The following is a 16,184-nucleotide window of genomic DNA, read 5'->3' as shown; positions in this document are numbered from 1 at the left end:
GGGGTTTCTATTCTATTCCATTGGTCTATGTGTCTGTTTTTGTGCCAATACCATGCTGTCTTGATGATGACAGCTTTGTAGTAGAGGCTAAAGTCTGGGATTGTGATGCCTCCTGCTTTGGTCTTCTTCTTCAAAATTCCTTTGGCTATTCGGGGCCTTTTGTGGTTCCATATGAATTTTAGGATTGCTTGTTCTAGTTTTGAGAAGAATGCTGGTGCAATTGTGATTGGGATTGCATTGATGTGTAGATAGCTTTGGGTAGTATTGACATTTTGACAATATTTATTCTTCCAATCCATGAGCAGGGAATGTCTTTCCATTTCTTTAAATCTTCTTCAATTACCTTCATAAGCTTTCTATAGTTTTCAGCATACAGATCCTTTACATCTTTGGTTAGATTTATTCCTAGGTATTTTATGCTTCTTGGTGCAATTGTGAATGGGATCAGTTTCCTTATTTGTCTTTCTGTTACTTCATTGTTAGTGTATAAGAATGCAACTGATTTCTGTACATTGATTTTGTATCCTGCAACTTTGCTGAATTCATGTATCAGTTCTAGCAGACTTTTGGTGGAGTCTGTCGGATTTTCCATGTATAATATCATGTCATCTGCAAAAAGCGAAAGCTTGACTTCACCTCTGCCAATTTTGATGCCTTTGATTTCCTTTTGTTGTCTGATTGCTGATGCTAGAACTTCCAGCACTATGTTAAACAACAGCGGTGAGAGTGGGCATCCCTGTCGTGTTCCTGATCTCAGGGAAAAAGCTCTCAGTTTTTCCCCGTTGAGGATGATGTTAGCTGTGGGCTTTTCATAAATGGCTTTGATGATCTTTAAGTATGTTCCTTCTATCCCGACTTTCTCAAGGGTTTTTATTAAGAAAGGGTGCTGGATTTTGTCAAAGGCCTTTTCTGCATCGATTGACAGGATCATATGGTTTTTCTCTTTTTTTTTGTTAATGTGATGTATCACGTTGATTGATTTGCGAATGTTGAACCAGCCCTGCATCCCAGGAATGAATCCCACTTGATCATGGTGAATAATTCTTTTTATATGCCGTTGAATTCGATTTGCTAGTATCTTATTGAGAATTTTGGCATCCATATTCATCAGGGATATTGGCCTGTAGTTCTCTTTTTTTACTGGGTCTCTGTCTGGTTTAGGAATCAAAGTAATACTGGCTTCATAGAATGAGTCTGGAAGTTTTCCTTCCCTTTCTATTTCTTGGAATAGCTTGAGAAGGATAGGTATTATCTCTGCTTTAAACGTCTGGTAGAACTCTCCTGGGAAGCCATCTGGTCCTGGACTCTTATTTGTTGGGAGATTTTGATAACCGATTCAATTTCTTCGCTGGTTATGGGTCTGTTCAAGCTTTCTATTTCCTCCTGATTGAGTTTTGGAAGTGTGTGGGTGTTCAGGAATTTGTCCATTTCTTCCAGGTTGTCCAATTTGTTGGCATATAATTTTTCATAGTATTCCCTGATAATTGTTTGTATCTCTGAGGGATTGGTTGTAATCATTCCATTTTCATTCATGATTTTATCTCTTTGGGTCATCTCCCGTTTCTTTTTGAGAAGCCTGGCTAGAGGTTTGTCAATTTTGTTTATTTTTCCAAAAAACCAACTCTTGGTTTCGTTGATCTGCTCTACAGTTTTTTTAGATTCTATATTGTTTATTTCTGCTCTGATCTTTATTATTTCTCTTCTTCTGCTGGGTTTAGGCTGCCTTTGCTGTTCTGCTTCTATTTCCTTTAGGTGTGCTGTTAGATTTTGTATTTGGGATTTTTCTTGTTTCTTGAGATAGGCCTGGATTGCAATGTATTTTCCTCTCAGGACTGCCTTCGCTGCGTCCCAAAGCGTTTGGATTGTTGTATTTTCATTTTCGTTTGTTTCCATATATTTTTTAATTTCTTCTCGAATTGCCTGGTTGACCCACTCATTCGTTAGTAGGGTGTTCTTTAACCTCCATGCTTTTGGAGGTTTTCCAGACTTTTTTCTGTGGTTGATTTCAAGCTTCATAGCATTGTGGTCTGAAAGTATGCATGGTATGATTTCAATTCTTGTAAACTTATGAAGGGCTGTTTTGTGACTCAGTATATGATCTATCTTGGAGAATGTTCCATGTGCACTCGAGAAGAAAGTATATTCTGTTGCTTTGGGATGCAGAGTTCTAAATATATCTGTCAAGTCCATCTGATCCAATGTCTCATTCAGGGCCCTTGTTTCTTTATTGACCGTGTGTCTAGATGATCTATCCATTTCTGTAAGTGGGGTGTTAAAGTCCCCTGCAATTACCACATTCTTATCAATAAGGTTGCTTGTGTTTATGAGTAATTGTTTTATATATTTGGGCGCTCCGGTATTCGGCGCATAGACATTTATAATTGTTAGCTCTTCCTGATGGATAGACCCTGTCACTATTATATAATGTCCTTCTTCATCTCTTGTGACAGCCTTTAATTTAAAGTCTAGTTTGTCTGATATAAGTATGGCTACTCCAGCTTTCTTTTGGCTTCCAGTAGCATGATAAATAGTTCTCCATCCCCTCACTCTCAATCTAAACGTGTCCTCAGGTCTAAAATGAGTCTCTTGTAGACAGCAAATAGATGGGTCTTGTTTTTTTATCCATTCTGATACCCTATGTCTTTTGGTTGGCGCATTTAATCCATTTACATTCAGTGTTATTATAGAAAGATATGGGTTTAGAGTCATTGTGATGTCTGTATGTTTTATGCTTGTAGTGATGTCTCTGATACTTTGTCTCACAGGGTCCCCCTTAGGATCTCTTGTAGGGCTGGTTTAGTGGTGACAAATTCCTTCAGTGTTTGTTTGTTTGGGAAGACCTTTATCTCTCCTTCTATTCTAAATGACAGACTTGCTGGATAAAGGATTCTCGGCTGCATATTTTTTCTGTCTAGCACACTGAAAATGTCGTGCCAATTCTTTCTGGCCTGCCAAGTTTCAAAAGAGAGATCAGTCACGAGTCTTATAGGTCTCCCTTTATATGTGAGGGCACGTTTACCCCTTGCTGCTTTCAGAATTTTCTCTTTATCCTTGTATTTTGCCAGTTTCACTATGATATGTCGTGCAGAAGATCGATTCAAGTTACGTCTGAAGGGAGTTCTCTGTGCCTCTTGGATTTCAATGCCTTTTTCCTTCCCCACTTCAGGGAAGTTCTCAGCTATGATTTCTTCAAGTACCCCTTCAGCACCTTTCCCTCTCTCTTCCTCCTCTGGGATACCAATTATGCGTATATTATTTCTTTTTAGTGTATCACTTAGTTCTCTAATTTTCCCCTCATACTCCTGGATTTTTTTATCTCTCTTTTTCTCAGCTTCCTCTTTTTCCATAACTTTATCTTCTAGTTCACCTATTCTCTCCTCTGCCTCTTCAATCCGAGCTGTGGTGGTTTCCATTTTGTTATGCATTTCATTTAAAGCGTTTTTCAGCTCCTCGTGACTGTTCCTTAGTCCCTTGATCTCTGTAGCAAGAGATTCTCTGCTGTCAGCTATACTGTTTTCAAGCCCAGCGATTAATTTTATGACTATTATTCTAAATTCACTTTCTGTTATATTATTTAAATCCTTTTTGATCAGCTCATTAGCTGTTGTTATTTCCTGGAGATTCTTCTGAGGGGAATTCTTCCGCTTGGTCATTTTGGATAGTCCCTGGCGTGGTGAGGACCTGCAGGGAACTTCCCCTGTGCTGTGGTGTATAACTGGAGTTGGTGGGCGGAGCCGCAGTCAGACCTGATGTCTGCCCCCAGCCCACCGCTGGGGCCACAGTCAGACTGGTGCGTGCCTTCTCTTCCCCTCTCCTAGGGGCGGGATTCACTGTGGGGTGGGGTGGCCTGTCTGGGCTACTTGCACACTGCCAGGCTTGTGATGCTGGGGATCTGGCGTCTTAGCTGGCGTGGGTAGGCAAGGTGCACAGGGGCAGGAGGGGCAAGCTTAGCTTGCTTCTCCTTAGGTGATCCACTTCAGGAGGGGCCCTGTGGCAGCAGGAGGGAGTCAGATCCGCTGCCGGAGGTTTGGCTCCGCAGAAGCGCAGAGTTGGGTGTTTGCGCGGAGCGAGCAAATTCCCTGGCAGGAACTGGTTCTCTTTGGGATTTTGGCTGGGGGATGGGCGGGGAAGATGGCGCTGGCGAGCGCCTTTGTTCCCCACCAAACTGAGCTCTGTCGTCCGGGGGCTCAGCAGCTTTCCTTCCCTTTGTCCTCCAGCCTTCCCGCTTTCTGAGCAGAGCTGTTAACTTATGACCTCCCAGCCGCTAAGTCGCGCTTGCTGTCGGAACACAGTCCGTCAGGCCCCTCCGCTTTTTGCAAGCCAGACTTGGGGGCTCTGCTTGGCCGGCGAGCCGCCCCTCCGCCCCGGCTCCCTCCCGCCAGTCCGTGGAGCGCGCACCGCCTCGCCGCCCTTCCTACCCTCTTCCGTGGGCCTCTCGTCTGCGCTTGGCTCCGGCGACTCCGTTCTGCTAATCCTCTGGTGGTTTTCTGGGTTATTTAGGCAGGTGTAGGTGGAATCTAAGTGATCAGCAGGACGCGCGGTGAGCCCAGCATCCTCCTACGCCGCCATCTTCCCTCCTCTCCCTAAATCCAGGTTATTTAACACATAGTGTAATAATGGTTTTAGGAATAGAATTTGGTGATTCATCACTTACGTACAACACCAGTGCTCATCCCAGCAAGTGCCCTCCTTAATGCCCATTACCCATTTAGTCCATTCCCCACCCAACACCCCTCTAGTAACCCTCAATTGCTCTCTGCATTTAAGAGTCTCTTATGACTTTCCTCTCTCTCAGTTTTTATCTTATTTTTCCTTCCCTCCCCTATGTTTGTCTATTATGTTTCTTAAATTCCACATATGAGTGAAATCATATGATACTTATCTTTCTCTGACTTACTTTGCTTAGCATAATACATTCCAGTTTCATCGACATTGTTGCAAGTGGCAAGATTTCATTCTCTTTGATTGCCAAGTAATATTCCATTGTGTGTGTATGTGTGTGCACACACACACGTGCACACACACACACACACACCACATCTTCCTTATCCATTTGTCAGTTGATGGACATTTGGGCTCTTTCCATAATTGGGCTATTGTTGATAATGCAGATGTAAACATTGGGGCATATGCCCTTTCAATTCAGCATTTTTCTATCCTTTGAATAAATACCTGGTAGTGTAATTGCTGGGTCATAGGATACTCCATTGTATATATATACCACATCTTCTTCATTCATCCATCAATGGACGTTTGGGCTCTTTCCATACTTTCACTATTGTTGATAGCACTGCTATAAACATTGGGGTGCATGTGCCCCTTCAAAACATCATACCTGTATGCCTTAGATAAATACCTAGTGGTGCAATTGCTGGGTCGTAGCGAAGTTCTGTTTTTAATTTTTTGAGGAACCTCCATACTGTTTTCGAGTGGCTGCACCAGTCTGCATTCCCACCAGCAGTGCAAAAGAGATCCTCTCTCTCTGCATCCTCGCCAATGTCTGTTGTTGCCTGAGTTGTTGCTGTTAGCCATTCTGACAGGTGTGAGGTGGTATCTCACTGTGGTTTTGATTTGTATTTCCCTGATGACGAGTGATGGTGAGCATCTTTTCATGTGTCAGTTGGCCATCCGGATGTCTTCTTTGGAAAAGTGTCTGTTCACATCTTCTGCCCATTTCCTCACTGGATTATTTGTTTTTTGGTGTTGAGTTTGATAAGGTTTTTTTTTTTTAATTTTTTTTTTTTAACGTTTATTTATTTTTTTGGGACAGAGAGAGACAGAGCATGAACGGGGGAGGGGCAGAGAGAGAGGGAGACACAGAATCAGAAACAGGGTCCAGGCTCTGAGCCATCAGCCCAGAGCCCGACGCGGGGCTCGAACTCACGGACCGCGAGATCGTGACCTGGCTGAAGTCGGACGCTTAACCGACTGCGCCACCCAGGCGCCCCAAGGTTTTTATAGATTTTGGATACTAACCCTTTATTTGATATGTCATTTGCAAATACCTTCTCCCATTCCGTCAGTTGCCTTTTAGTTTTATTGTTTCCTTCACTGTGCAGAAGTTTATTATTTTGATGAGGTTACAGCAGTTCATTTTTTTGCTTTTGTTTCCCTTGCCTCCAGGCATGTTTCCTTTGCCTTCCTTCCCTTCCCTTTCTCAGACATGTCCAGTGAGAAGTTGCTGAAGCTGAGGTCGAAGAGGTTGTTGCCTGTTTTCTCCTCTAGGATTTTTATGGTTCCCTATCTTATATGTAGGTCTTTCATCCGTTTTGAGTTTATTTTTGTGTATGGTGTAAGAAAGTGGTCCAGGTTCATTCTTTTGCATGTCACTGTCCAGTTTTCCCAACACCATTTGCTAAACTGTGACTGTCTTTTTTCCATTGGATATTCGTCCCTGCTTTGCTGAAGATTAGTTGGCCATATATTTATGGGTCCATTTCTGGGTTCTCTATTCTGTTGCATTGATCTGTGTGTCTGTTTCTTGCCAGTACCATACTGTCTTGATGATTACAGCATTGTAAAATAGCTTGAAGCCCAGAATTGTGATGCTTCCAGCTTTGGATTTCTTTTTCAAGATTGCTTTGGCTATTTGGAGTCTTCTCTGGTTCCATACAAGTGTTAGAATTGTTTGTTCTAGCTCTGTGAGGAATGCTGGTATTTTTTTTTTTATTTTATTATTATTTTTAAAATTTTACTTATTTTGAGAGAGAGAGAGAGAGAACAAGTGGGGAAGGGGCAGAGCGAGAAGGAGAGAGAGCAAGAATCCCAAGCAGGCTCCACACCAGCAGTTGCAGAGCCTGATGAGGAGCTGGAACTCATGAACTGTGAGATTATGACCTGAGCTGAAGTCGGGTGCCCAAATGACTGAGCCACCCAGGCGCCCCTGCTTGTGTTACTTTGATAGAGATTACATTGAATGTATAGATTGCTTTGGGTAGTATCATCATTTTAACAATATTTATTCTTCCAATCCATGAGCATGGAATGTTTTTCCATTTCTTTGTGTCTTCTTCAGTTTCTTTCATAACCTTTCTATAGTTTTCAGTGTACAGATCTTTTACCTCTTTGGTTAGGTTTATTCCTAGATATTTTATGGGTTTTGGTGCAATTTTAAATGGGATAGATTCCTTGATTTCTCTTTCGGCTGCTTCATTATTAGTGTATAGAAATGCATTTGATTTCTGTCATTGGTTTTATGACATTGGTTTTTATACTTTGCTGAATTCATGTATCAGTTCTAGCAGTTTTTTGATGGAGTGTTTTAGGTATTGCACATAGAGTATCATGTCATCTGCAAAGAGTAAAAGTTTTACTTCTTCCTTGCCAATTTGGATGCCTTTTATTTCTTTTTGTTGTCTGATTGCTTCGACTAGGACACCCAACACTATGTTCAACAACAGTGGTGAGAGTGGACATCCCTGTTGTGTTCCTGATTTCAGGGGGAAAGGCTCCAAGTTTTTCCCTATTGAGGATGATATTAGCTGTGGGTCTTTCGTATATGGCTTTTATGACGTTAAGGTATGTCCTTTCTATCCCTACCTTCTTGAGGGTTTTTATCAAGAAAGGATGCTATGTTTTGTCAAATGCTTTTTCTGCATCTATTGAGAGGATCATGTGGTTCTTATCCTTTCTTTTATTAATGTGATGTATCACGTTGATAGATTTGCAGATACTGAACCAGCCCTGCAGCCCAGGAAAAAAAATCACACTTGATTATGGTGAATAATTCTTATAATGTATTGTTGGATCCAGTTTGCTAGTATCTTGTTGAGAATTTTTGCATCCATGTTCATCACGGAAATTGGTCTGTATTTCTTTTTAGTGGGGTCTTTGTCTGGTTTTGGAATCAAGGTAATGCTGGCCTCATAGAATGAGTTTAGAAGTTTTCCTTCCATTTCTATTTTTTTTGCAATAGCTTCAAAAGAATAGGTATTATCTCTTCTTTAAATGTTTGGTAGAATTCCCCAGGGAAGCCATCCAGCCCTGGACTCTTTGTTGGGAGATTTTTGATAAACTGATTCAGTTTCTTTACTGGTTATGGGTCTGTTCAAATTTCCTATTTCTTCCTGTTTCAGTTTTGTTAGTTTATATGTTTCTAGGAATTTATCCCATTTTTTACAGATTGCCCAATTTGTTGGCATATAATGCACAAATAAACTTTTTTTTGAATCTTTAAAAAATAAATAGAAGAGCACTATTGATTAAATACTATTATTTGGGCATTGGATTATGACTTTACATATATTGCTTCCTTTTCACAGCCTTCCTACAAAAAGGAAGCAGAAGAGTACAGTACCATACTTTATAGATAAGGTACTAAGGCTCAGAAAGGTTAACTGATTTACCCAGTGTGATTTGTAAGTGTCAGACCTAGCATTTGAACCCAGGTGTACCTCACTTCAGAGACTGTATACTCTTTCTATAATTTTGTGCTAAAACAGCCTCAGAAGGTTATCTACCTGTGTAGGTGGCAGAGCCTGGATTCTCTCTTTTGTGATTCAGTTCATTGAAGTTTATAATCTCACATTTCTCCTGCTCTATTTTGTTTTGTTAGATTTGGCCCATTATTCCAACCTTTGGGGGTCTTTCATGTGTTGATTTTTTTCCTGCCATCTGTTAGGTTAGCTTTCATTCTCTGCTTTATGTCTTCTACAAATGTGAATATTCCATTAAGTACCCTGCATCCAAATCATTTAAAAAATGTTAAATAAAATCTGCCTGAGGATGGAGCCCTGAGGCGTTTCCTTCATTATCACTCTTCATGAGATGGTATCAAGAGAGTCACTGTCACATGCCTTCCTGAGAAAGCTAGATGTTCAATTAAGTAGGCCCTAAGTACAACTGGTTTAATAGCTCTACTTTTGAAAATTAGTCTTTCAATTTTTTAATGTTTATTCTTGAGAGAGAGAATGAGTGGGGAAGGGGCAGAGTGACAGGGAAACAGAATCCGAAGCATGCTCCAGGCTGTGAGCTGTCTGCACACAGCCCAACACGGGGCTCAAACTCACAAGCCGTGAGATCATGACCTGAGCCGAAGTCGGATGCTCAACCGACTAAGCCACCCAGGCGCCCCTAAAATTAGTCTTACTTGAATTATTCATATTATAAACTTATACTACTTCCAAAAGATCCAGATATTGGACTCAATAGTTTATAGCCTACAGACCTTTTTCCTTTTTTTGAAAACCAAAATGTTTAAGTGAACTTAATGGCTATAACTATTCCATTAAGTTTAAATTATATTTTAACCCACTGTAAGTTCTTCAGAGGAAAAAAGCTGAATGTTAAAAACTTTTGTAGACTCTTTACAGAGGGAGACTCTGCACTTTTATAGGTCTTTAGAAAAAAAGAACAACTAAAGTTGTTGTGACAGGAATTTAAGCAGGGAAGGCCAACAAATAAAACAGACAATCAAAAATTTACTCTTGGGCTGTTAGAAAAGTGAAAGAAGAAAGATGACCAGTGTATATAATTAACTAAAGCTGTGGCATGAACTTTTTAACGTTTCTCAGAAAATCTGAGTGAGATCTAATGCTTTAAAGAAGAAACTTTGTTAATATATGGAAGTTATTTGGTTTTTTTCCCCCTTTTATGGCAAAAGAAGATAAAGCCAGCACTTGTTTACTTAGTTTGCACCTCTAATTAGATCTAGGTTTTTTGGGGGTTTGTTTTTGTTTTCCTTTTGTGATCCCAGCTACTTATAGATTGACTGTTCCAGGAAATCAGTTTCTTGTGACTCATTCATGTTCCAGGTTGAATTTTCATGACTAATAGGTGGATAGCCTCTGACGTGATTAGTTAAAGCAAGGTTGGGTAGGTTTCACACTCCATTAATTTATAAGTCTTTCTCATATGACCTTAACTTACTCTGTTTTTCCAGAATAAGACAGTTAAAAATTAGATATTAGCTCTAAAGATTTTCCTCAGTATAGAATATAGGATTACAGACCACAAGTAATACTGGTGTTACCCAGGAAATTAAGATACAAATCTGTGTTAGGAGTAATTAATCTTGTAATTTTTTTTAAATCTCTGTTGGTCATAGTTATAAGATGTTCATTACTTTTTGTTTGGAAATAGTACTACAAATTGATAATGAGTATAATAGACAGACTGGTTTTGTCACATAAAGCCTAAATGCCTGACCAACTAGTAAGAATTGGTCAATAAAGTCAGTAATGGGAAACTCAATTGAGTAAAAATTAATTATTTACTCAATAACCACAATTCAGTCCAAACCCAGTCTTTAGGTACCATTGGTCCTGAATTGAGTTGGGCAAAAACATATGCCTGAATCAACACAAATTTATTTTTCTAATGAAATCTGGGGATCTCTCATATTCCTTCATTCAACAAATATTTTCTGAGCACATACCAAGTGCCTACTCATGTTCACTTGATGTAACAATGAACCAAAGATTCTTTATCCTCTTAGAGCTTACATTCTGGCAGGTGAGCAATAGACAAGTCAATTATATACTATATTCAAAAGCCATAAATACCATGGATAAAGCAAATAGCAAAATAACAAGTAACAGGAGTACCTAAGGTATGGGAAGGAGGTTACAATTTTTTTAAGACCCCCCACTTTTTTTTTTTTTTGAGAGACACAGAAAGATAGCATGAGTGGGGGAGGGGGAGAGAGGATTCCCAAGCAGGCTCTGCACTGAGCCCAACGCAGGGCTCGTCCTGAAGAACTGTGAGATCATGAACTCCTCCTGAGCTGAAACCAAGAGTCGGAAAATTAACTGACTGAGCCACTCAGGAGTCCCAAGAGGGTACAGTTTTAAATAGCATGTTTAAGATAGGCACTGATGAGAAAGTAAAACTTCAGCAAAGACTTGAAAGAAATGAGATCACTAAGTAAGTGATGTCTAGGGATGAGCATTCCAAGCAGAAGGAAGAGCTAGAGAAAGAACTCAAGTTGGGTATGTTGAGGAACCTTGAGGAAGTGAGGGTGATTGGAGTATAGTATAAAAAGAGGTCCCAGGTAATGGGGGAGGGAGACAATGAGATCATGTAGGACCTTGTGAATCATTTATAGGGCTTTGGCTTGTGTTTCCAGTGAAATGGGGAGATAAGGCAGGTTTTAATCAGGAGTGACATGATATGACTAAGTATCAATAAGACTTTTCTGACTGATGTGTTGAGAGTAGACTCTAAGGGGGCCTGGATAGAAGTAGCAGTAGAAACTCAAAGTTTGAATCCTACTTGTGATCGGTCATTCGTCTCATAGTCTGTACTAAGGATAACATATTGAATGTTTAGCAGTACTGTCCTTTGGAATCTGGCTGCTGGGATTTAGATCCTGCTTCTGCTCCTTACTATTTTAGTAAGTGATTTAACTTTCTCATTTGTAAAATGAGAGTACTATTAATAGCTCCTACAATTGTGATAATTAAACTGATGCACGTAGCACTTTGAACAGTACCCAACAGTATAAACCTCCAACAATAATATTATCAGTGTTAGTATTATTCATCGCCCCTTATTTGTCACTTGCCAAGTCATGTTAATTCTGCCAGTGTTTAATATTGGTCCCTTCCTTTCCATAGCTATTCTCAACATTCTAGTTCAAACCCCCAGAAACTCTTGCCTGGACCTTTATAGCCACTGCCTAATTGATTCCTTGCCTCCTTTCTGTTCCAGTCAGTGTTGCAGTCTTGCTGCTACATTGTCACGTTACTTCCATGCTGTGAAACCTTCATCAGTTCTTTTCCTCTTGCTTTCTAAATTATGCACGCACTTAATCAAGGCTCTTTTTCATGTAGTTTCAGGTTGCCCTCCTCTAACACCAAGTACACAGCATTGCGTGCCTTTACTCAGGTGTGTGGATCCTCTGCTCATTTTCTCTGCCATTTGAGATTCTTTTAATTTTACCTCAAGGTACCACCAACTACACTTTGTACTTCACTTCTCACAATAATATTCCCCAATTGGTACTCTAATCATTTGAGTACTTCTCTAATCCTTATATTTAGATTTGGAACATTAAACGCAAGGAATTGCATCTCTCATAGCTTTATACCTATGTTCTTTTGTAGCTCCATACTAGGTAGGGATGTTTTAGTAAATATTTGTTGAATTAATTTTTTTTTTCCATTTGCCATTATTTTCCTCTAGGAATGATCAACAGCATCAAGCAACTGATCTTGAATCTGAGGAAAACGTTATTCCAGATTCACCAATAACAGCCTTTTCCTTTTCTGGCATTAACCGGCTACGAAGAAAGGAGAACCTCCATGTCCGATACATAGAACACACACACACTGAGCTGGAAGAGTCTGTGTGTACAAACGGTAAGGACTGGAGTTTCATTTTAGTTATCTGGTTTCATATGAAAAAGTATTCTTTTGTATGGTGAGTTTTTCTGTTATTCCATCTAGTGGAAGGAAGATAGTCATCAGTCAGGGAGCTTCTATTACAACTGTAAGTTTAACTTCCATTAGTGAAGTGACTGGGAAGGCTTTTTCTGTCTAGATTATGTACAGGCCTTCATTGCTTATCTGAATATGTAAACATCCAGCATTTTATAAATGTGGTACATGTTTTTTTTTCTTTTTTCCTTTTATTTAAAAAATATTCCTGGGTATATATATCTGAGTGGGATTAGAAGGAAAGGGGAAAGGAATTTAACATTAATTTTCACCTGTGTGCCAGGTAATAATACACTGAGCGATTTGAATGCATTATTACTAGATTTTAATTCTTATGACAAGCTTGGAAGGGAGCTGTCAACATCTTCATTATAATGAGGAAAGGTACACTCTTTGGAGGGGTTAAATAATTCACTCAGGATCACCTGTCAAGTAAGTAGATGAATCAGAATTCAAATAAAGATCCTCTTGGCTCTAAACTTTTGTACTTCCCGTGCGTTAAGTATAGCTACTCCCACCAGTAGTTCTAACTGGCTATTTTTTTTATAATTTGTAGTGATTGATGGTGACCAAGAAATGGCTCTATAAAGTATAAACTTTATGGCTTATCAGTGGCATATTTCTAATTCCAGGCCCATTTACCATTTCTGTTAAATACTTTGGAACTACCTTTGCATGTAGCCCTGAAATTTATCATGTGATACGATGCAATGATTATTTCTTTTTTTTTTTTTTTTTTTTTAACGTTTATTTATTTTTGGGACAGAGAGAGACAGAGCATGAATGGGGGAGGGGCAGAGAGAGAGGGAGACACAGAATCGGAAACAGGCTCCAGGCTCCTAGCCACCAGCCCAGAGCCCGACGCGGGGCTCGAACCCACGGACTGCGAGATCGTGACCTGGCTGAAGTCGGACGCCCAACCGACTGCGCCACCCAGGCGCCCCAATGATTATTTCTTTTAATGTTGATCTGGAGTAAATCTGGAGTAAATGGCAAAGACTTTTATTTTTAACCCTAATTATTTATAACAAGGAAAGCATTTGGAGGGAAGTGGTGTACGTACTTCTGGAGATGTTTTCATAATTCAAAATAAACTGTTTACCGTAGCTATGCCTTTAAAATAATAAGTAGATCTTATTCTTTGATATGGGAAAATTGACACCTTTCCCCCCCCCCCCATTTTATATGAGCTTTCATCACCATCTAGTGGAAGACAAAAGAACTGTTAAAAATCTTACATGTAATTAGGAACTAAAGTAAAATAGAAGGTCTTGGATCTAAAATGAACATTCAGGGGTGCCTGGGTGACTGAGTTGGTTAAGTGTCTAACTCTGGATTTCGGCTCAGGTCATGATTTCACGGCTCATGAGATCAAGACCCACATCAGGTTCTGCACTGACTGCGTGGAGCTTGCTTGAGATTCACTCTGTCTGTCCCTCCTCCTCTCATGCTCGCGCGCTCTCTCTCTCTCTCTCTCTCTCTCAAAATAAACATTTAAGTAAATGAACATTTATTCGCCTTTTAGTCTATCAGACAGAATCACTGTAGATAAGCATTTATAATTTAGATCATGTTTAAATCCATCTGTAAGAATACCTAGAAAAACAAATCATCACAATTTTCTTTATTAGGAAAGTCTTGTTTTATATCTTATATGATTGCTTCCGGTTTATTTCTTTATCATATGAGAACAACCTGTAACTATTTTAAAACTTAATTTGTCTTTTTTAATCTTGCTCTAATCATTTTTACTTGGGATCTGAAATTTTGGTTTTAAAATATAAGATCAGGGTGCCTGGATGGCTCATTCAGTTGAGAATCCAGCTCTTGATTTCATCATGGGTAGTGATCTCACACTGAGCATGGAGCTTGCTTGAGATTCTCTGTCTCTGTCTCTCTCTGTCTCTCCCTCTCCCTGGCTTCTGCACTCTCCCTCTCTCTTTAAATTAAAAAAAAAAATTGTTTTATTTAAAATTTAATTTTAAACTAATTTATTTAAATAAAGTGACATCAGTCAGTAAAATTAAAATATATGTGTGTGTATATATGTGTATAAATATAACCATTTTGAGCCATGCAAATTATTTTAAAACTGATTTAATGACTAGTTGGCACCCTTGCTTATTTTTTTTTAATTTTATATTTTATTTTTTAAAATTTATATCCAAATTAGTTAGCATATAGTGAAACAGTGATTTCAGGAGTAGATTCCTTAGTGCCCCTTACCCATTTAGCCCATCCTCCCTCCCACAACCCCTCCACTAACCCTCTGTTTGTTCTCCATATTTGTCTGTTTTGTTCCCCTCCCTGTTTTTTATTATTTTTGTTTCCCTTCCCTTATGTTCATCTGTTTTGTCTCTTAAAGTCCTCATATGAGTGAAGTCATACGATTTTTGTCTTTCTCTGACTAATTTCACTTAGCATAATACCCTCCAGTTCCATTCACGTAGTTGCAAATGGCAAGATTTCATTCTTTTTGATTGCTGAGTAATACTCCATTGTGTGTGTATGTGTGTGTGTGTGTGTGTGTGTGTGTGTATACACATCACATCTTCTGTATCCATTCATCCATCGATGGACATTTAGGCTCTTTGCATACTTCGGCTATTGTTGATAGTGCTGCTATAAACATGAGGGTGCATGTGTCCCTTCGAAACAGCACACCTGTGTCCTGTGGATAAATGCCTAGTAGTACAATTGCTGGGTCGTAGGGTAGTTCTATTTTTAGTTTTTTGAGGAACCTCCATACTGTTTTTGCAGAGTGGCTGCACCAGCTTGCATTCCCACACCCTTGCTTTTTTTTTTTTTCAAGTTTATTTATTTATTTTGAGAGAGAGAGAGTGGAGGAGGGACAGAGTGAGAGGGAGAGAGAAAGAGAATCTCAAGCAGACTCTGCACTGTGGGTGCAGAGCCCAATACCAGGCTCACAGTCACAAACCATGAGATCATGACCTTAATGGAAATCCAGAGTCACACGTTAACCAACTGAGCCACCCAGGTGGCCCCTCACCCTTGCTTATTTTAAAGTTTATAGTGTATTATAATATTATTTTCTAGTTATAATTAATAAGTCTATTTCCCTTTACTCTGTGCTTCTTTTGGTTTTCTTTGAATTAAATCCTTAAATATTGGAATGCTTTCTGAAAAAGCATGTTTCAGGATTTCCTTCCAGAAAATAAAAGCTCTAAAAAAGATTGCAGAGGTATATGATGCAGTATTCATTTTAAATGAACCTGACTGATTTCCAAAAAATACATAAGGAAAAGATGCATTAAAACATTACAACTCTAGGAAACTTAGGTCAGAAGAAGCTTATCTGTTCTAGTCCCTCTCTCTGTCCTAACTTCCAGCTTTGTTTCTTAGTGATACCAAAGGAATGAACTTTTTATTAGAATCAATAAAATAATACTTCTAATGCACTTAAGGACAGGTTTGTATTGGCTTATCAAAATAATATTTTGTATCATAATTGTTTGTTTATATGTAATTTCTTTTTTTCCCCTTAGAACTCAGAAAACTTCCAAAGTCTTCAATTCATCCACAGAATAAACCTAATGAAAGTGAAATTCTGGTGGCTGACACTTGTGATCAGAGTCAATCCCCAGTGTCTAGTAAGCATATTGAGATTTACTTCGTAAGTTTAAAATTTGTGGTTACTGGTAAGGAAGAGTGGCCAGAAGTCTGAATTACACAATATTTTCCATATGATTTTGTTTGTATTGTTGGTTGTGTAGTAATCTTTTTCACATTGGAAAATAATGTCCCATTATTCATATTAATATCTGTAGTCATATTAATATCCCTAGC

General features: G+C 39.1%; 1 protein-coding gene across 4 annotated transcripts in view; it reads left to right on the top strand.

Moving 5' to 3' along the window:
* The window catches only part of RBBP8 (RB binding protein 8, endonuclease), a 119,544-nt gene that overhangs the window by 70,786 nt on the left and 32,574 nt on the right, over positions 1-16,184 (top strand). For all 4 annotated transcript variants that reach the window (XM_040479239.1, XM_040479238.1, XM_040479240.1 and 1 more), the window contains 2 exons: positions 12,124-12,299; positions 15,884-15,988. In XM_040479239.1, coding sequence (XP_040335173.1) covers positions 12,124-12,299; positions 15,884-15,988 — 281 coding nt within the window. The remainder of the gene's footprint in view (positions 1-12,123; positions 12,300-15,883; positions 15,989-16,184) is intronic.

The sequence above is a fragment of the Herpailurus yagouaroundi genome, unplaced genomic scaffold (genome assembly GCF_014898765.1).
Source record: "Herpailurus yagouaroundi ecotype Mexico unplaced genomic scaffold, PumYag 142, whole genome shotgun sequence".
Classification (NCBI taxonomy): Eukaryota; Metazoa; Chordata; class Mammalia; order Carnivora; family Felidae; genus Herpailurus; species Herpailurus yagouaroundi.
The sequence above is the reverse complement of the archived record's forward strand: the minus strand, read 5'-3'. Positions and strand labels throughout refer to the sequence as shown.